The sequence below is a fragment of the Scomber scombrus genome, chromosome 2, assembly GCF_963691925.1.
Source record: "Scomber scombrus chromosome 2, fScoSco1.1, whole genome shotgun sequence".
Classification (NCBI taxonomy): domain Eukaryota; kingdom Metazoa; phylum Chordata; class Actinopteri; order Scombriformes; family Scombridae; genus Scomber; species Scomber scombrus.
Window position 1 is genome coordinate 12,058,889 of NC_084971.1, and position 21,665 is coordinate 12,080,553.

At 39.5% G+C, this 21,665-nt stretch overlaps 1 protein-coding gene across 2 annotated transcripts in view; it reads left to right on the forward strand.

Annotated features, from left to right (window-relative positions):
* LOC133993773 (zeta-sarcoglycan) overlaps window positions 1-21,665 on the forward strand; it is a 169,801-nt gene that overhangs the window by 139,357 nt on the left and 8,779 nt on the right. For both annotated transcript variants that reach the window (XM_062432842.1, XM_062432852.1), the window contains one exon: window positions 13,023-13,146. In XM_062432842.1, coding sequence (XP_062288826.1) covers window positions 13,023-13,146 — 124 coding nt within the window. The remainder of the gene's footprint in view (window positions 1-13,022; window positions 13,147-21,665) is intronic.

Consider the following 21,665-nt stretch of genomic DNA (forward strand, 5'->3'; position numbering starts at 1 on the left):
AAACCAAAACAGAGCTGTAAGAGAGTGATTTACATTCACCATGAGGACAGAAACATGACTCTGAATGAATAATAATGTTGGTCCATAACTGCTGGATGTTTAAAGAAACAACACTTTGCTAACAAGTTTGCCATTTCTTAAAAGGTGATGATAGGTCAGTATTGTGTTAACAACTTGGTGCTGTTGCCCTCAAGTTGCAAATGATAAGTTAATGTTGGTTTAATGAGAAGTGACCTGAAAGTGACTGTTTCAGAGCACTGTGGTGAATCGTGAATTGTGGTTTTAATGCAGAAGATCCAGTATATTGAAATCAGCCTGCTCCGTAAAGTATTTTCTCCATGGTCCTTCTGTTCTCCCTGGTTAAAAGAAATCACATTGAATACATATATAAAACACAAAAATAAAAACTCACTAATATGAGCTCAACATACAATACCTTGTATCCATAATCCAGTGCTGGTTTGTGCTGATTTGTTCCTTACCTATATTTCATTTTATTTTCAAGAAGATTGCAGTACATCACCCACTGAATAGCACATCTGATAAGACAAAATGCACACTTTGTGCTGCAAGACTTTTTCATATTATCAGCACAAAATGCAGTCAAGGCAGTGGCTTCTGAACATTAAAGTGGAACAGTGGGGTTAGGTGCCTTTCCCAGGGGCACTTTATCAGTTTTTATGGGAGCAGAGTGACATTCACAATCTCATTTCCCAACATATGTTCTTCCATCTGTGTAACCAATAATGTGAACTTCTAAAGTTGCACACTTGCAGATATGCTTCTAACCTGTAAATCTGTTGGTGAAGACATGCTGTTGTGTTAATGCCGGTATGTCCTGCTGTGGCAATTACTTATCGAATTATCTTTAATACTCAGTATTTGTTCTGTGCTTATCTATATCCCCTCTTTGCTGCTGCAAATACCCAATTTCCCTGCAGGGATCATTAAAGTTGCATCCATTCTTTAGAAAAATACAAGATAGCACCATTTGCAAGGCATATTAAATAACAAGAACAGCAATACAATCGCTACAGATGTCATTAATACATCAAGGGCCTGTGGCAGCCTCTTAAGATGATGTCTCTTTCCAGTGTCACACTGAGCCTTGAGTCTGCCAGCATGATTGATCGCTACACAAGCAACTGAACCTGTACAAAAGTATACATTTGAGTTAGCTGAATATTATTTCTATCAAATAACTTCATATCTGTCTTCTTAAACCTGAAAAGGTAAGTTTGTCAGCTTTCTGCCGACTGCCTATCCATTATCACACCATTAAAAAAAGCTATGTTTCATGATTGAAGGTGTGACCTGTAGGGTAAAGACAACGTGTACACTGCAGAGCTTAAATGCACTCTAATCTTTACTACGCCAATGAAGCAAAACATAGACTTTCCCACTGTTTTTCTGACCTCATATATCATACATACATACATACATACAAACATATCTTCCTGAACCTCTGAGTGCTGGTTTGGTGTATTCGATACCTTCTTCCCGACTGCAGCAGGGAGAAAAGACCAGGTGGCTGGGATCCTTAACGGTGCTCCTAGCCTTACTCTTGCAGCACCTATGTTGCAGGATAGAGCACCTCCTATGGTATGTTCAGCTGGACGAACCGAAACAAAGGTACTTGAAGCTGTCCACCTTATACACCAAGGAACAGTAGACATAAAGAGGGGCATAGTTCCTTCCCTGCTTCTTCCCAAAGTCCACTATCAGTTCCTTAGTCTTGCAAATGTTCAGGAGTAGGTTGTTGTCCTGACACCAAGCGTTTAGGTCCTCTACTTCTTTCAGGTGATGGTGTTGTAGTCAAAAGAGGCTACACAGTTGCATGTGTTCAGACATTGAATGGTTATTATTTATTTTTTTACCTACGTTTTTTTATTTTAACATGTTCGAAATAAATAAATAAACTAAACTTAACTGAAATCAAGGTTCCACATGCACAGTGGGGTATTCAATCCCAAATCCTGTAGCTTTGTGACAAGCCTGGAAGGTGTTAGATGTTGAACTGTAGTCAACGAACTGTAATCTCACATAGTTCCCTTGCTTGTCCAGGTGAGATAGTATGGTGTGGATGATTTGTGCTATGGTGTCTTCTGTTCATCGGTTTGGACAGTGAAAGTAGGTCCAAAGTACTGGGTAGTGAGGAGTAGAGGTCATTTGACCAGCATTTCACAGCACTTCATCAAAACAGAGGTGAGTGCTACTGGGCGGTAGCAGGTCAGGCAGGCTGGTCTTTTCTTTGGCACAGGATTGATGGTGGATTTCTTGAAGCACAGACTGAGCCTGGGACAGGTTGAAAATCATTGTGAATACCACCACTAGTTGGTCAGCACATAATTTGAGAACCCACCCACTGATACCGTCTGGCCCAGCTGCTTTCTTGGTGTTCACACGCTTGAAAGCCCCCTGACGACATGCTCACAAAGGGTGATATGTGAAAAAGGTCCATCCACCCATCCATTAACCTCTGCTTCAGCTGCTTTTGCTTGCTGGCAGCAAATGGCCTCAAAGGGAGCATAGGAGTTGTTTAGCTCACATGCTAGAGATACATTAGTACTTGACAAGGGGTTGGTTAGGTTTTTAATCTGTCACAGTTCTTTGAATTCTTCTCACATTGTAGGCTGCTGCTTTATAATTGATTATAAAAGATTAAAACAAGATATAGGCATTTAACTGCAACTGTTACACAAGAAAAAGTTTTGTGAGAGTCAGATGTGTACTTTAATTCACAGACTGACTTACATGAAGGTGTTTCAATTTTCTTTTTCTTTTTTCCCCCCTAATTTTTTACATCCACTCCTGAACATGGACATCAAAATATAATAATCAGAACTGAGACAATCTCACTTCATTGTGCTTTAAAGTACTGTACACTTGATAAAATATCTTTTAAAGGTCATATGTAAAAGTTATGTTGGTGTAAAAACATAATATGACATAATGAGCCATTGTTTCACAATCAAGACAGTGTCACAAATGTGTGATCAGATGAGGCGATCAGATGGAGCTGCTCCATGTATTAACCATATATTCACCATTTGACTGGACACAATATTGTTAACTATTGTCACTTTTTCTTTCACCAATCTATTCTCTACTCATCGCCTCTTTCATTTCCTTATTTTCTTATTTCTATGTAGATTTCTGCCTCTTTTCTAGCAAAAACAAGTCAATGAACAATGGATGGAATGGCTGAAGTCGCGGGGGAGTGAGGCTAGTCTTTCACTACTGATTAAATTATCAGCTTGGTGCCCCATTGAAGGCACAAGGGCATGAAATTGCTTGACATTTTTTCTCCTTGTGCACTCTGCCATTAGCCATTTCCACAGCTACATTTCACAGTGAGGAGGACAGCAAGACCCTCCAAAAGTTGTTTTGGAGTAACCCAAGATTTGTGGGTGTATTTTGTAAAGGCGAACAGATGTACTAGACATTAACATCATGACAAGACTGTGGTGGAAACATACAAACTGTTTGTGTGAACTGTTAAACATAGCATCTGAAAATTATTAGTTATTCTAACTTTCTCTGCACACATAAATACACACACTTTAATGAACACACACACATTTCCTGGTTGAAATTTAAATTTAAGCACTGAGATTTACTCTTCAGTGGACCTCACCTCGTCTTTAATACCAAACGCATACGCGCGCACACAAACACACACACACACACACACACACACACACACACACACACACGCACACACACACACACACACACACACACACAAGCATACGCACAAAAACTATCTTTTTTTCTTTCTGGCTCACACAAACATACACACACATTCTCTCCACAAAGACAAACCTCTAATGTACCTTGACTGTCTCCTGTCCCACCTCAGTAACTCAGTAGGGACTTTTATAACCTTTTAAAACAGCCCAAGGCTTTTTCTTTTTACTTTTTTTTTCTTTTTTACACCTGCTGGATTCATGGGGCGATTTAAACAAACCACATTAGTGTTGCCACAACGTACATGCGTATCATGTGCTGTGCGTAGGGCACCAAGTGCTAGAGGGGGCACAAAACAGCACCTCAGTAAAGTTGAAAATATATTCACAGATTCAAACTTCCCACATCAATAACTCATAAGTGAAACGTTATTAAAACACAAACAACACCTCTCTCCTACCGCAGTGAAGTAGACAATGAGCTACAACCTAATTTTCATCCGAACAAGCTGTCTTATGAGTTGGACTAATAACATTGATCTCTATGCAAAGCCAGCTGTTGGACAAGTGCACAGGGACCGTTTATAAGTGCGACACTGAAAAGACTACAAAAATATACAATAACTTCACTCTTATACATTGTACTACACACATCAATGGTCTTCAGTAAGTTACACTACTCTCGTGCTTGTTAGTTTGGTGAGATGTGCTGTCCCCACAATCACACTGATAATGAAAATATATTTATTTGGTTTATTATATTGAAGAGATTGCACTTTCAAATACTAGCAGTGTGTGTGTGTGTGTGTGTGTGTGTGTGTGTGTGTGTGTGTGTGTGTGTGTGTGTGTGTGTGTGTGTGTGTGTGTGAGTGTGTGTGTGTGTGTGTGTGTGTGTGTGTGTGTGTGTGTGTGTGTGTGTGTGTGTGTGTGTGTGTGTGTGTGTGTGTGGGTGTGTGTGTGTTTTGGCCTGTTCCATAGTGTAATATATAGGCTACTGTCTATGCACATTTTATGACTTTTCTTTTCTCACTTGCATTTATTTACATTTATGTATTTACAAAAATGGTAACATTAATAATAAAGACATAATTCTTCTGTTTATTTCATTTTATTTTTTATTTTATAATTATTATTAGGTTTTTTTTGCTTGTTCTATAGTTAGTTCTGTAGTGCAATATATACTGTTATTGTATTGTTCTGGTTCTATAACTGAGTGGGGGAGGGGCTCACAAAGCAATTAGGGCACCAAAATGGCCAGCAGTGGTTCTGCGCTGCATCATCACCCTCCCTCACAAAGTCAAAGACTCACTGCAAAAGTCAAGAGGCTTTAGAAATGAAATATTTCTGCATTCTGTCTCGATCTAACTTACTAAAAGTCAAAGGCTGTCGCTTTTCCGATCTTCAGTCTTGTCTCAATGCATCACTCAGCACCACTTGTTAAAATCTAAAAAGTTTTTAAAGTGCTTCTTGGATGAGTTTGGATGGTGGCGGCATTGGCACTGAGGCAGATGACATAGCATTTAGCGTGAAAAGGTTAAAGGTTTGCGTCCCAAATGGCAAGGTGGCGATAAGGTGGTGTGGCCTTCAACGGCTCTGAAGAGGAAAAGGGCAGGATGAATGTCAGCCAAGTCTTCTGGGAAATATAAGTCACGCTAAAAGAACTGATTTGAAAATGTTTCTGCACAACTTCCTATACTGCTTTAAAAAAACACAGCAAATGAAGCAATTTATTTTTTTTTTAAAAAGAATGCAGTTTTCTCTACACAGTAAAAGGTCAAGGAAAAATCTATGAAGTCAACTTCCATGCATTAATGAAATGCATGTTTTTATTTGATCACATTTAGGCATTATTATCAATCAAGCTCAAACTAATACTCATACCTAAACTATTTAAGTTTTGTGCGCCCATATTTAAAAAGCATTGAGTGGTGAGCTGTGAACATGTTAAACAGTCTAGAAAATATGATCCTGGAGTTTGTGCAGGTTGCCATCCAAAGTGTTACACAAGGGAAATGTTTTACATGCGTCATTCCTGATTAAGGCAATGACCATACAAAAATCATTCCCTTCTTAAAATACTTCAACAAACCAATCATCAAATACTTTATCCAATTCTAAGTGTCCTTTGAAATCACAAGGAGCAAGTTGATGTTTGGGTCATGAACATTTACTTAAAGCCACTGGAAATCCACAATAGCCTTCTAACTATGCAATTAAAGGATGTATTTACATTAGACCATCTGAAAAGTATTAAAAAGTAGTTTCAATACAAATTTGAAATATTGTCATCTAAGTTTTTGTAAACTTTCCTGATTGGGTTTGAATTGGGCATGGTTATGCATGGATTATGAAAAGGATTACAAAAATTACGCAATAAATTCCACAAACCAATCCGAAACACAGTGACATTCTGACGTGCTGCAGTTAGCATATTGTCTTAGTTCCGTTTGTCGGAGTTTGTGCTATTGGTAGTGTTTCCGTATCTCAACCTAGTTAATTTTTCTACATTATTTATTATTATTAACCACTGTACATTTAAAAATGCACTAGTTCTGCTCAAGCAGTCTCAGCTCTCTCCTTCTTTTAGCAACTTCTTTGCTAATCACACAGTTGTTTACACATCTTTCAGATTTGCTAGTTACGTTAGCTTAGCTCCACACAATGGATACCTAGCTACTGTAGTTAGCCAGCCCCCAGTAGCTGGTGTGGGTGTCAGTCAAAATGTGATCTGCCACGCCTACCCATTCTTAAGTAATGGTCTAAACAGCACAATTTGCTGGGTTTTTTTAAAACTAGTTTTTCTAACAGTTATGAACATTTATGTTAACTCAGATTTTTGTGAAAACGTAATGATAGACTCAACTTTGATGTCATTTATGCATTGTTACTATATCAAGCCAAATTTTCCAGATGCTTTAAAATTGACTGCGTGGCCTTAACTGCCCAAATGGTAAGAGTTCATTAAAATGTGGTTTACAAATGGATGTTCGTAACAGATGCAGGAAAACATTGACCATAATCTACTAAAGAAAAGCACAACTGTAGATAAAAAAAAAAAAAAGAATGATGGCTGAATTCAATTTTGCTACTTCAGTTTTAGTTATTGTGCATTCTGGCTCACTGTTATAGTATTATGGTTTTACTGGGATATGTGAATAGAACAATGGTTAATATTATTCGTTGTGTGTTATGGAAAGTCAAAATAGCTGCTATAGAAAGGTCCTATGGTAGTCTGGATGGTATGGAGTTCAGAACATCATTTCTATGATTATTTTGGTTTATGTCAGTAACCTTACCTCTTTTTACAACGTGGAGTCTTCTGAAGCAATATGCTTCATGCACATCAATATGTTAAATTAAACAGTGCTTCACTGATGGTTAAACTCATTAAACCTTCAGGGAATTCTTGCCAGTCTCTCCTGGTGAGGAACTCAAAGAAGACATAATTCTACCTAATTTTTTTGTGGGTGAATGTTGAGATTTTAGTGAAGAAGGTATTTGGTGTAATTAGAGTAAGTTTTTCATAAGCAGAAGTCAAACAAGACATTTCTCAGGAACATTTGTTCTTCTACTTAATTCATTTGAATTTGAATCGTGTAAGAATTGTGGAGGCGGCAGGAACAACATTTTTATAGTTCACCTGAGGTGAAGCCCTTTTTCAGGGCTTCAGTACAACAGCAACACTTCAATACAGCTGTTTTTGTATAAAATCTTTAATGGTCTGTCAGTTGAGTACAAACCGATCCCACATGCCCAAAGTACCAAACAGGATTAAAACCACAGTGAATACAAACTTGGATATACTGTGTTAACATTAAAATATACAAAGGTCACTGCTTATTGAACCATAAATCTCTCCATTTGTATTTTTGACAGATGTATATCTGAGTTTTACTTAAAATGTGTCTTTGTTCTTTTCTTCTCTTCATTCCTCCTAACTTATCTTCTTTGTCTTTCTTTCTGAATATCTTAGGCCCTCCCCTCCACCTCTTTCTCTGTTTTCCCCCAGAAAATGAATTAAGATAAAAACCATTTCATGTTGATGTATTTCTGTCCTGCTTATCTTGTCAGGTTGGACAAATATGGACGCTGTATAAAATGGCCTTGTCGTGACTGAAGGTCAAAACAGATGTATGAGAGAGAGGAGGGTACCGGGGATTGCTTGCATAAGAGACAGAGAAAAAAAGACATAATGTAAAAATTGGAAGCAGAGAGGGGAGACAGTTTTCTGTAATAATAATGAATTGCAAAGATAACAGCTTAGCTGCAGACTCCTGCTATCTGCACCATGAAAAAACACAGCCAGGCAGGGGTCTGACCAGAAACTTTATGTGCCTGAGTGTTCATGTCTGTTTTGTGAAGGAAGAACATGATGAAGATACAAACATTTGTGTGTCTGTATATCTGTGTGTGTGAATATGTATGAAGGTGCATTTTTATGTGAGTCATTAATTGTAAAAATGTACTTAAAGGATAGGTTCACCATTTTTCAAGTCTGCCACACATATGAACACACACACATATGAACACTGAAATAGGTTTTATAAGCAATAAAATGCATAGCATTAACAGTGGCCTATAGAGTACCATCTAATACTTTCATAAATGATCCAAAGTGAATCAAGTTAAAACTATTATGAAGCATATCCGTCCTGGTCAAACATACAGCAGCTTTTTCTGGGGTTTTCTGTTGCCAAATACTGACAGTGAAAGAACTGATTTTTTCCTGTATTTTAAGAATTGAACAGACTATCATACAATGTACAACATCTCAGGCTTGGCCACAGCTCCATTTCCCTATTTCCCATTATGCTTGCATTTCCCTGTTGAATTACGCATTGATTGTCAAAAATGTTATGCCCCTTTATGCCAATGTTTGAGTTTGTGGTGGTCAAACTGTGGTACTGAATAACTGCTGTAGTGTGTGGTGTGTGTGTGTGTGTGTGTGGGGGGGGGGGGGGGAACCCTATCCAAACCAGCTGGTGGAAGCTTGGGAGGAAGAGAAGAGAGAGAGGGTATCAATGAAGCCACTAAAATAGGCTGAGGTCTAAACTAGTCAGGTGTTGGTAATTTCCTGACATCCTCTGCAACTCTGCCTTTTCGCTCCTGAACCAGGAAGCCAAACCAATCTCACAAGCAGAAGGCAGAGAGACAGGCCTTGCAATATGGACACATTAAAAATGAGAAAAAGCTAAGGTAAAGAAAGTAATGGATGGCATGTTGGTGAAGAAAACAGATAGGTGAGATAAAACAAAGCGAAAGCGAGCAGAGAGTGTGATGTCAGAAAAACGAGAGAGAGGGGCGAGAGACCTTGAGTGATAGATAGTCAGTATGTATGCGTGTGCCTGCCCATCAGAGCTGGTTTCAGCCTGCAGCAGCGTCAATGTAATTGCCTTAGCTGTCAAACCAGACAAAGACCCTCAGATCACTGCTGTTGACTAGGCCAGCAAGCTCACGGTCTGTCTCCTTCAAACACACACTCACACACACACACACACACACACACACACACACACACTCTGCGCACTGTACATGCATAACTATAGGATAAAGAATAATAGGATAAGTATTTCTGTTTTCATTCTCTGCACATATCTTTTAATCTCTTGTCTTTATGTCTGTCTGTTTGGTTGTCTGCCTGTCTCTCTCTTTGTTTTTTTCTTTCTAACATCTGACTACCACAGCATACACTCTGCTACAGATCAATAAGTCAGGCCCAATGTGAAGTGTCTGTTTCCAACACTATCACTTGGATGCTCAAAACTGCGCAGCAGCAAACGTTCACTCAACTCTAATCCACCTCATGACCGCCATCTTCAATACCCTTGCCTTTGACCAAGAAGAAATACTGACTCTGATGAACAGTAAACTCAAAAATGTTGACAGAGGAATTTGTAATAGTCTAAATCTCAATAGTAATTAAAGCCGCAAGCGGGCCCTCGCTCACCCATGCCACCGCGGGGCTGTGGCGTGAAGCAGAAAGTGAGAAAAAACCTGGAAGGAGGCCAAAAATGCAATGTTTCGTTCATCCAGTAGGGGGCAGTCACAGGTAGTTACACATATGGTCTGGTGTGGTCTGGTGTGTTCAGGGCGGCCACTCATCACTCATGTGAAGTTTGGAGTGAATTGGACAAAGCATGAAGGAGTTATGAGAGGTTGATGGTTCATCCACCAGGGGGCAGTAATGGGATGCATGCAGGTGTGTTCAGGGTCAGTCCCTCATCACACATGTGAAGTTTCGTGGAAATCGGACAATGTTGACGCAAAAAATGGCACTTCCTGTTTCCACTAGGGGGCGACATGAGCGACACCCCTATCAGATGGAAGAGGTCTCCACCCTGGACCTGTGTATCAATTTTCATGATGATACGTGTTCAATAAAGCCATCAAAAAGCCAAACGTATTTTCATGGCGAGGAATTGATGGTAGCCACGCCCCCACAGGGACGCCATTACTCGTAGCTTCACAGTGTTCATAATGTAGCTTCACCAACTGGTTCTGCATGTTTTAAAAGTGGAATGAAGTTGATGGGGTCAACTATGTATTTTTCATGAATTTAAGTTCACTTCCTGTTACCACCGGGGGGGCGCTATGAGTTACGTGGGAAGTTAATATATCGGGACGTTCAGGGCGGAGCCATCATCATGTCCAGCAAGTTTGAAGCTGATTGGATGAAGTATGTGGGCGTGAGAGCCACTCGCATGTACATGGCGAGCACGCCAAAGTTAGTTGAGCCCTGGCAGACACGCCCTTTGACCTACGGATGTGCAGAGCACAACTTAAGCTCAGCTAGGTCTGGAGATGTTGCGTACCTAATTTGAACTTGATCGGGCGAACGCTGTGGGAGGAGCTAATTTTAGGCGGGAAAAATCAAAACCAAAATTGCCGACTTCGTGTTGGGTTGAGGTCATGAGGTCAAGAGGCTTTTTTGCATATGTGGGTATAATACATAATATAATTTTGTGAGCATAGGACAAAGTTAGCAAAATTCCCTATGGGCATTTTTGGACTTTGTAGGGGGAGCTATTCCGCCATTCTGCGTCGACCATGTGCGACCACCCAAAAATATCGAATTTCGGATGAGGCCTGACGTCCGTGCAAAAGTATAAGCATTTTCGCATTTGGGAAAGGGGCGAAATTGGGGCACGAAATGTCGGAAGAATAATAATAATAATAATAATAAACATTACAATTTCAATAGGTCTTTCGCCAGGCGATTTGCAGTCGCCGCTCGGGCCCTAATAATAATAATAAACATTACAATTTCAATAGGGCTTTCGCCAGGCGACTTGCTTTCGCCAGGCGACTTGCAGTCGCCGCTCGGGCCCTAATAATAAACATTACAATTTCAATAGGGCTTTCGCCAGGCGACTTGCAGTCGCCGCTCGGGCCCTAATAAACATTACAATTTCAATAGGGCTTTCGCCAGGCGACTTGCAGTCGCCGCTCGGGCCCTAATAAACATTACAATTTCAATAGGGCTTTCGCCAGGCGACTTGCAGTCGCCGCTCGGGCCCTAATAATAAACATTACAATTTCAATAGGGCTTTCGCCAGGCGACTTGCAGTCGCCGCTCGGGCCCTAATAATGTAATAGTCTCAAATCCAATGAAATATATATATATAATAACTCATTAAATTTGATGATGCTTTTACTACAAATGTTTAGCTGAAGATCCAATACTTAACCAAATGACTTCTCAAGTTGAACGGTATTTGTAGTTGAATAAAATAACCCAATGGTAAAGCACACATACCCTGAAAATAAACTGATAGCAGAAGAGGAACAGTGTTAAAACAGAAATATCTTCTTAAGTGCTTGTTTATTACTTGGGTGCAACCAAACATGAAATCTTCTATCGAGGGAGTGTTTTTTTTTTTTTGGCTGCTAATATGTAGTTCTCCAGATTGAAACTCGGAGCTGTAGAATTAATCCCTGCCAGTGTGTCTTTAAGAAGGGTATATGTTTTCTCCATCCTGGGGACTCTAATCAACTGAAGGACATTGATAGAGGAGGCTTGGTACGATTACCCTTGACCAAACTCCCTGTGGCCAAGGCAGTTTGGTCAAGGGTGTTCTCTTGTTTATGTTCCTCTTCCTTGGCCACAGACTGGACATCATGAGTTCGGTTAATCTACCCTTTGGCTTGAATGCTTTATCCCTTCAACCTCAGTAGGGATTGGGAAACCATCCCTCTAAAGTGCCCTTGAGCAAAAATTGTTTGGAAAAGGGCCCCTATAGGAAATTTTTTTTTTCGTATTCAATCTTTGTTGTGAGTGCGCTGTTTAATATTATATACTCCCACTTCATAAATTGTAATTCTGTCTGCTTTGCCGAAAGCTCTCTTTATTTAATTTAACTTGCCAACATGCCCTTGGGCGAAGCACTGTGCTTATCTAACACCACCAAGCTGTTTAATCATCTCATATTGTTTTCAACTTTGAATCACAGACTTAGCTACTGACCCTTCACGCTCCAAGGAGAGTGACACCAACCACTGCCAGAGCACTTTTGAACACTGCAGTGTAACAACTCTTCATCCTCCATATTTGTTTTTGTAGGTTTTTCTCAAAGACAAAGGAAAGCGTTCCCATGGAGTAAAATAATAAAACAATAACTCACGAAAAACTAACTTTCAACTAATCTCAGGCTACATACCTTATAATACCCCACATACCCCTGTGTTACTAAGCCTGTCACTGAGCATCTTAGCCTGGTCATTTAGCCATGTATCAAAATTAGCCCACTTATGTTAGTAATGTCATTAAACTGATCAAAAGCTTACAGATATCTTACATGGCAGTGGTACAATATTTTTTGGCTCAAAAGTTGTATTTGTTTCATTATGTATCATCTTAAGAGACTAGATTACTGTAGATGCTGCTTGTAAATAAATGTGCTCACCAATAACTCCTCAAATCTAACAGGATAAAGGAAGTTCAAAAAGGCACAATGTGAAGGAACAAACAGCACTCACTAATTCACTGTTCAGTTGTGTATTCAAGCAGCAGGATGTCGTTAAATGTTTGACTTTGTGTAACTCCAGGGTGTTGTGCTCCACTGAGGTCTTTAGTCAAGACTAAACATTGAATTAGCGGATGCTGATTTTTCCTTTTATTATATTAACTTTACCAGTACAACCACAGTCTTCTGCTGCTTTTGATTGAGTAGCTTGGGGATTGAAAACCTTGTTCACAGTCAACTCATTATTGATCCGGCAGTAATAGCCTCACAGAAGCTGAAGCTAAAACCACAATGTTTGTTTACTGTATGTCTGTGCAGGTGTGTTTTTCAACTACTTCCAGCATAACGTAAGTGTATTTATGGTTCTCAGGCTGGAGTCCCCGACCCGGACCCTCACCCTGGAAGCCCCCAGAGGGGTGGAGGTCAATGCTGGAGTGGGAGACTTCTCGGCGTCCTGTAGGAAAGACCTTCTCTTGCAGTCCTCAGAAGGAGAGGTGAGTGTGTGCATGTGTTATTTTTGTGTTATTATTATTTTTTATTTGTTTGGATGCATTTGTGTATGCATACATTATATCTGTGGAAATGAAGTGAACTGCATTGTATAAGTACACCTGAAAATATGAATCAAATCTGTATGTTTGTGTTGTGGTGTGACTGTGGGTATGTGAGAGAAGTAGACAGAAAAGCGAAGCAGATGAAAGTTTCTATGTCCATGTGTAAATGCAAGGGACAACACAAACTGGCAGAACCAGTGAAGTGTGTGTGTGTGTCTTTAGACTCTGTGGCACTCTATAGTGTTGGGCCCGCTTCATTAAAGTACCTTATTAGGCTAATGAGCGTCATCAATCCAGGCGACCTTGTCCTCCTTCTCTCCCCTCCTCCTCTCATCACTCCTTTCTTCCCCTCTTCTATTTGGGAGAAGTGACTTCATTAAAGCTGGTTTGATGAGGTTCCCTGTCAGTTGCTGCTGCTGCTTTGTGTGTGTGTGTGTGTGTGTATGTATGTGAATGTGTATGTGTATGTGTGAGTATCATTGTATCATTGTTAGCCTGCTATCTCACTGTCAAGCTCTTTGCTCACCAGCCTGCCACGTTGCGTGAGCACCGAAGCAGACTTAGCCATTATCCTTGTGTTAGTGTTTGTATGTGTGTGTGTGTGTGTGTCTGTGTGTGTCAGCCTGCCATGTTGCGTGTCCGCTAGAGCATAGTGTGTCATTAACTCAGTAATTAACAGAAGAATGGCCCCCACTCGTTGTACTCACTGTCATTGTCAGACATACACATACACACATGGTTTTCTATCACAAATACACACACTCTCACATTGTCATAGAACTGCACAGGCAGCCATAGTCCCCCCCCCACACACACACACACATACACACACACACAGACACACACACACAGACACACACACATGCACACACACAGATAACAGAAGTCTCACAAAACAACAGTAAAAGTTTGATGCTCCATTCGTAAACTCATTTCTGGTTTCCTTCCCTCCATCACAATCTCCTTTCCTCCTCTTTTCTCCTTACTTCTTCATCCCTCTTATTTCCTTATCTTGTCTATCCACTGGGCTTTACTCAAAAAAAAAAAAGTACACAACTTCGTCCATATGACCAGACACTACAATATCTGAGTTAAAATTAGCACACAGAGGTCAAAATATAAGGACAGCTCTGACATATCAGTGACAAAGTAATAAGGGAGAATGTCAGATATTCAATAGATGGCAGAATCTTCAAATATATAAATAAATATGTGCAGCCAGGCATGCAGTATATTGTAGCTGTGGATAAGTGGCAAGTGAGCATTGAAGCCTTTAATCCAGTGAGGTTCTGTAGTTATATATAACATGAAATACTGAAAATATAGATTACACATTATACATTATAAGCCAGAACAAAGACATTGTCATAAAGTTACAGTATACAGTAGTCTGCAAACATTATGAGGCATGTATATCCGGGCAAATCAGGCCTCAAAAAAGTATGGAAATTTCTTCCTCAAGTAAAAGTACTTAAAAGAACTTGAACTTATGTTTAATTAAGCAGAAGAAGAAATAGAATGTTTAATGAAGCTCAAGAAGTTTAATGTTATGGAGAAGTAAAAAGTAACCTATTTTAAATTGCACCATTCTATTCAAGGAAAACTCTTGGTCACTCTGTATATAATAATAAGTAAATAAGTACAGTAGCTGCAGAAACACCATAGTGCACCAATAATAATTCAGGTGGAATGATTTTTTAAAACTCAGTTATGATGGATCAGTGAAAGTGTTTGATGTTAGAGTTTGTGAATCTCAGTCCCACATGCTTTTAAACGTCTCATGCAGATGTAATTTACTATTAATGACTGATTACTAAAACCGTTACAAAAATACTTTTTGACATCCTTCTATATTCCATGGAGTACTCCGGAACAAACTGTATATATTAAGCTTTAACTTTAAATCTATAGTTTGCAAGTCTAAGTGTTGGTTTCTTCCATGAAGTCTGTTTTCTCCACACATGTACATCAGGTGTGATTGGGACTGTGTGCTTTGTCTGTGTCAGCCTTATAAAAGACAGGTAACCTCCCTTTAACCCTGTGCATGCTGGGATAGACTCCTGCTCTCTGCAAACCTGAACAAGATTGAATTTTTAGCAGATTGATGGTGGGATGGATGTTTAATACGAAGGCACACATAATTTACAGTGTCTAAGGAATTTAATCTCCCCCCAACACATACAAACTCCGTGGCAACCACAGGTTAAGGGATGTCCAGACAAACTGTAATCCCAAGGCTAGTCTTGGTTCCAGTGAATGCGTGCTGTCTTCCAAACATGAAACATGTTTGGGGAGGACAGATAGTTGCCTGAGTGTGCAATTCAGATGGCATTTGTTTTTTATCCTGTTCCTTTGGTCTATGTCATGCGCTTCCTTGATGGAGGGCAGACGTCCAATCACCTGCTCAGCGGCGCAGATGACATGTTAAAGTGTGTCCTTGAGTTAAGCACATGGGGTACCGGTGCCAGAGTGGGACTGAGGCTGTTGTGATAATTTATGTTTTTGAAATACTCAACAGTAATGGCACCCTTCTTACCCTTGTGGCTTGTATGTCATATTGTTATAGTGGTATCATTTTACATTTGAAGTGAGTGTAAAGGGGGAAAATATTTTAACAAGACTCTTTGCTCTAATTTAAACTTTTCATCTACCCCTCACCATGTCCCTCTCTCTCACTAGTTTCCTTTACCACTCTTCCTTTTACCACTATTCACCTCTCTGTCCTGTCACTCTCCCTTGTCCCTGCTTTCCTCCATCACTCTTCTCACTCCACACTCCATCTCTAACTACCCCTTTACTCCTCCTCCATTCTCTCCTTCTCTTTTTATTTTGTTTAGCTTTCTTCTTCTACATCTTCTTCTCATCCTCCTCCTCCCTCCTCGCCTTCTCAGTCCTTCATCTCTGAGTAACCCAGCCTATCTAATTAACTTTCCACTGCCAGGGTTATACATCACTGTGGCTGTCACTTAATAGGGAAAGAGAGAGGAGGAGGGGGGCATTATCATTTTTACTTCCTCTCTCTCTCTTTCTCTCTCTCTCCCTCTCTCTCCCTCTCTCTCTCTCTCTCTGACTCTCTCTGTTTCATGTATTCTTTTGTCTCTTTCTGTTCTTTGTTCATCCATTATCTCCCTCTGTCTCTCTACTCCTCTTTCTCTCTCTCACTGTCATCCCTGCATAAATAGATGTCTCCCTATTTATGTTGAACAATAGCATGAAGTTGGGTGTAACAAGGATTGTGGTGTGGGCTTTTGGCAAGGCTTGATACCATGAGAGGCTTGGAAAAATGAAGGACTTGTGGTGGACTGTTTCTCAACCTTGTCAGCATTTACTACAGCAGCCTTTAGCCAAATATACAAAACCCCACAGCTATATAAATACCACAAGAAAACTTCCTATCATGTGTAAATGTGTTCAAAAAGGCTAAGATTCTCAAAATAATTACATCATCGTAAAAGAAAATGTACTGTATGTGTGAGCGTGAGAGTTACAGTACATTAATTTAATAAACTTCAGCTGGTGAGCATTTCCATAGCACTTTTAAAAAGTGAGCAAGGTTACACTTGAAAAGAACACAGCCATTAGAATATAACCTCTTTTGGGGTAAAGAGTGGAGGGCAGAAGATTGTGCCCCAAACTAATTACTGTGGTGGAAAAATCAGGGGAGTTTTCTTCTTTTCGGTTGATTCTCTCTTTGTATTAATCCTTCAGGCAGTCCAGTGCCTCACAGAACTTCATCTGATATGCAAAGAGAGCCCTTAAAAGAATAGTCTTATTTTTTGAGAATTTCACAGTTATGTTTCTGCATTCAATTCAGAATTATGCTGAAATGATGCTGTTTGACTGTACTTTTACAGCAAAATATATATTTACAGCTGACAGGTATATTTATGCTTAGAGATATCTAACCCACTGACAATACAACCATATCAGCAAGCATCCACCTTGCTGTTGTATCCTTGAGAAGGTTAAAGGTGCTGTTTTATATGTGGCCCTGACCCCTGACTTTGTTGTGGAGGAGAGTATAAGAAATGTGACATTCCCTACTGGAGCTAGTAAAGACATTTATACAGCTATGATTAAGATTTAGGAAACTTGATACATTTTCATGATATAGTGATTTTATCATTTCCAGATGGTGACACAGCACCAACACCAACACACTTCTCTCTGCACAAGCATAGCCTCAAATACAGCAAATATTTACAGGTTACTTTTTTATTTCATGCTTTGATTATTTTCTTCATTCATTTCTGTCAAACAAATTATGCCCCTTGATTTTTTTCCACCCCTGTAACCATTCCTATTCATACACTTACTGTACTCTAAAATAACAAAACATCTCCAGGTTATAATATTCACACATTATGATGCTGAATGAAAATTTGCACTTTGGGTGAAAATCATTATCCTGCAAATGAGTGCCTTTTGCCTGTAAAAATGCGCAATTCAGTCAGTCAGAAAGCAGATTGTTCGGGGGGAAAGGAGTCACTTCTCACCACCCAAAGAAATTTGCAGGATTTCTCAGAAGCAGTAATGTTTTAAAGACATGAATTCACAAAGGCAGAGACAGACAGATACAGGACAAGCAACATACAAGGCAGATAGTTCAATTTAACAAATAGAGACTGGCATACATTCAGATTACAGCCAGATAGAGAATATCACATCTGTTGTACTGTGTCCCCACAATGTCTGTTTTTACTCCCATCTGACTACTTGCAATAGCCCTGTGTTGGCTCTTCTCTTTTATTACACTGTACCCCTAAACCATTTTATGAGAGCACTGCCCTCTGACGCAATGTCTAGAGTGGTCTCCTCATCAAGCATTCCATTTTATAAAGGTTCATTTTATATGAGGACATGTGTTATCCTTGAGTTTAGACACACATTTTTGATTGCTACTGAGGTGACATATCCAACTCTGCAGTTCATTCTTTTGACATTTCTGAAAAATATTATAATAATCTGACATTTTCACATACATTGATACCCTTTCACTCTTTGATATTACGCAACATTGATTCGTAACAGATAGCTCAAGAAAGCTTTTGCCTTTTCGCACGTCTTCCTGCAACAATCCTGTTTTTTCCCCATCCGACTCAGCGTACCCCTTGCAAAAAGAAGACATTTAGAGATTTTCTTTTATAATGATATGCAAGCAATACTAGTACTCAGGAGGAAGGAAAGTAATCCAACAATATCATTCACAACTGCACCCAACACATGCTAGTTGATTTTACACCACAGCATCATCAACATTCATGTATATACACATTATAAATACAATTAAATTAATTCTATTGGTAGTGACTTTTTCTTCTCGTCCTATAGAAACAAAATATGTTATAGTAAGATTTTAAACGGTTGTTGACCTGTGTTCATATTTTCAAAGACAGTATGTATCCACTTTTTTATTCAGTGATTTTAATTTGAGGCAGGGAAACTGAACAGTGCCTCAGGTCTGTGTGCCTTTCTATGTCTGGAGGCTTCTGGATCACAATGATAGAGTGAACAGAAAACTTCTCTGACCTAAAATAACAATATTTTAGGTACATGTGAAAAACTTTAATGATCCGCCCAGGTGGATCCTTTTGTGTCCAAGGTGCTGATCCTGTTCTCACTAGGGGTATGGGAGCAATCCACTGATGCTTGCTTTTGTCGATCCTCTGAAGGGTCAAAAGGACTCCTGCTGTTGGGATGCAATCTATTGCGTATGGTGCTGATAAATGCTTTTTATCTTGGTCATCTGATGGTTTGCCAACTTGGATTGATGATTTAAAATCGTTGACTGATTGGTCAGTGCGGTCAAAAGACACCGACAAACAACATTCCCAACAAGGGAAAACACAAAATGTTCACTGCAAGGGTATCCTTTTTTTGCTAGTCAGAATTAAACATTTTAAACTGGTCATAAACAACTTATAATTGTGCATTAATTTGGTCCTTTGAGGCTATAAAGGTGATAAATAAACATGACGGCAAGATTTTCTTAACTCAGTGTAATTGCTTTATTATATGCTTTTTCAGTTTTTTTATCAATACGTAAAGATAAGGTAGAAAAATAGGTTAAAATGCAGTGGTAAAGATATGATGGGCAGGCTGTCCTGTTCAGTGAGCTGTTATCTTTGCAAAGTGCAGTGCAACAGTCCAACATAGAAATGAACACTCAGTAAACTGAAGTCAGATGCCAAAAAGAGGATATTGCAGATGAAACAACACCATTCCCTCCTTATTCTTCCATACTCGTGGTGTGTCACATTGGGCAACAACACCTCATGTCATTGTATCAGTGTGTGGCCTGTCGCCAAAATCAACTCACCAACAGTCTGCAAAGGAAGTATCACCTCTCTGTTTGTAAACCAGAGCCTGTTTAGAATAAGTAGCAAAAACACACATCCCCAAAAAGAACAGCTTATCCAAATAGCATTTCTTTTCATCCATTCTCATACAAGCCTTCCCCCACCGCTGACACCATCAAATGAACAGAGGAGAGCGGATGAAGGGAGGATCGGATGAGTAGGAGGTGGAGGAAGATGGCAGAAAATAGATGTTTCTGTCGATTTTGCAGGAGAAAATAAAGGCGTGCGGGACAGCAAGGCTTAAAGCCAAATCAATGTTGTCAGCGGCTGGCACTTAAGAAGGGGCCATTAAAGTTTAAAAAGTTTGGAAAGCAAGCGCTGGAATTAGGGCCAAATGGGTTAGAGGTAGGAGAGCGCTGGCTTCCATTAAAATCAAAGCCAACGAGAGCTGACAGATCCTCTCAGGATTCCTGCAGTCCTCCTGGCTTTTTTTTATCAACACCCTCTCTCTCTCTCTCTCTCTCTCTGTCTCTTTCCCCCCCTTCAATCTCCCTTTCTATCCTACATTCATTCACTTTCCTTTCCCCTTCAGGTTTATTCACCCGCTCATTCGCTCTCACTGCCTTACATTCATCTCTTTGCTGATTAATTTTACTTTAACTTTTCATCAATCCATCCCTCCCTCTTCTCTACTCCTTTATGCACCCCAAAGCTCTTTTCAGCAACTTTTGCGCATCACTCATCCTCATCATCTTTCTGTCTCTTTATGAGAGAAGATGTTTTGGCTCACTCACCAACTCCTTAGAGAATAGTATTTCTCGCAGACTGAAACATGGAATCTGCTTTTGCTGAAAATAAGTCATGTTTCTATCACAAATTGTCAGCCATAGGAAGTCAGAGAAATTGGTTTTAAATATTTTGTAAGTTGGCTGACTACAGTCACTAAAGTTAACTTTCATTTTTTCTGATGGCTTCAAGTTGTTGGATTATGGCTTTAATATTAAACAGGATCCTTGTCATAGGGTTAGAAATCAACCCTCCCCACCCTAATATATTTATAGTGTCAGAAAGGCTACATTTGCAGTCGAGCAGAAAAGGCCCAGTGCAGTGGGATACACTAGACTCTAGAGCACCAATTAGTGTGCAAAATAGTTACATTTTGTTGCTGGTTTTCTGTTTGTTGAAAAGCCGTCAGCACAAAAAAAGCTCTCAAGGGACATGATACTACAACATGCTCCGTGAATACTGTCTAAATGCAACATACTATAACCTTAAGTCTGTGGCTTTACAATCAAGCTTCTGCATGTCAATGTAAATCATACTGTGGGTCCAGACATGATGTTATCACTTACTGACAAGTAGTCAAATGTGGTATTAGACAGAGTGACCCTAAAAGCTTTTCCTTGGAGAGCATTGTTTATTTTTATCATATGCATTGTTCTCTTGCTCTCTCTCTAAATGTAACACATGCTGATTTAACTGGAGATTGTTTTATGGTGACATTTCTCAAGAGGTGTAAATTAATCAGGGGCCCATTTCCTAATGTTTGACACACGGGTGTGGTGTTTGTTTAGATTAATGAAGGTGTCAAAATGAGTGAGGGGAAATGATTTCAGGTTGCATGTTGTTCTAGGACTTAGGACTCCTTGTAGTCCCTACTTATGACTGACCCCTCTAGACTGCACACATTTTTTCCCCCAGCTCCACAGGTATCTTTTAGAAAGTCTCTTTAGATTACTTCTGTTATTTCTGTAAAACGATGATTCAATATCTTCTAAAATGATTCATAAAATGACTTTTATGTTTCCTGTATTATGTCAACATGGAACTGAAGATGATATATTTATTCAACAATAATACCATTTATTCTTCAACTGAGGGTCATATTTTCCTATCACTGGAACAACACGGGAAGCGTTTCTGTCATCTCTCAACTGTCCAAAACTACAAAGATATTAAAATAACGATAATGATAATAATAAGGATGACTGGCCTGCCACATGTCTTTCAGCGTAAACTCAGTCTCAATCCTGAGTAAAACAAGACCAATATATCTAACCTTTCTTGTAAGTAAAGAAACTTTGGATGCCTTGCACAGCACATTTGCATCTATGTGTTCATGTTAATTAAAAAAACAATTATTTGAGTTCGCTCCACTCT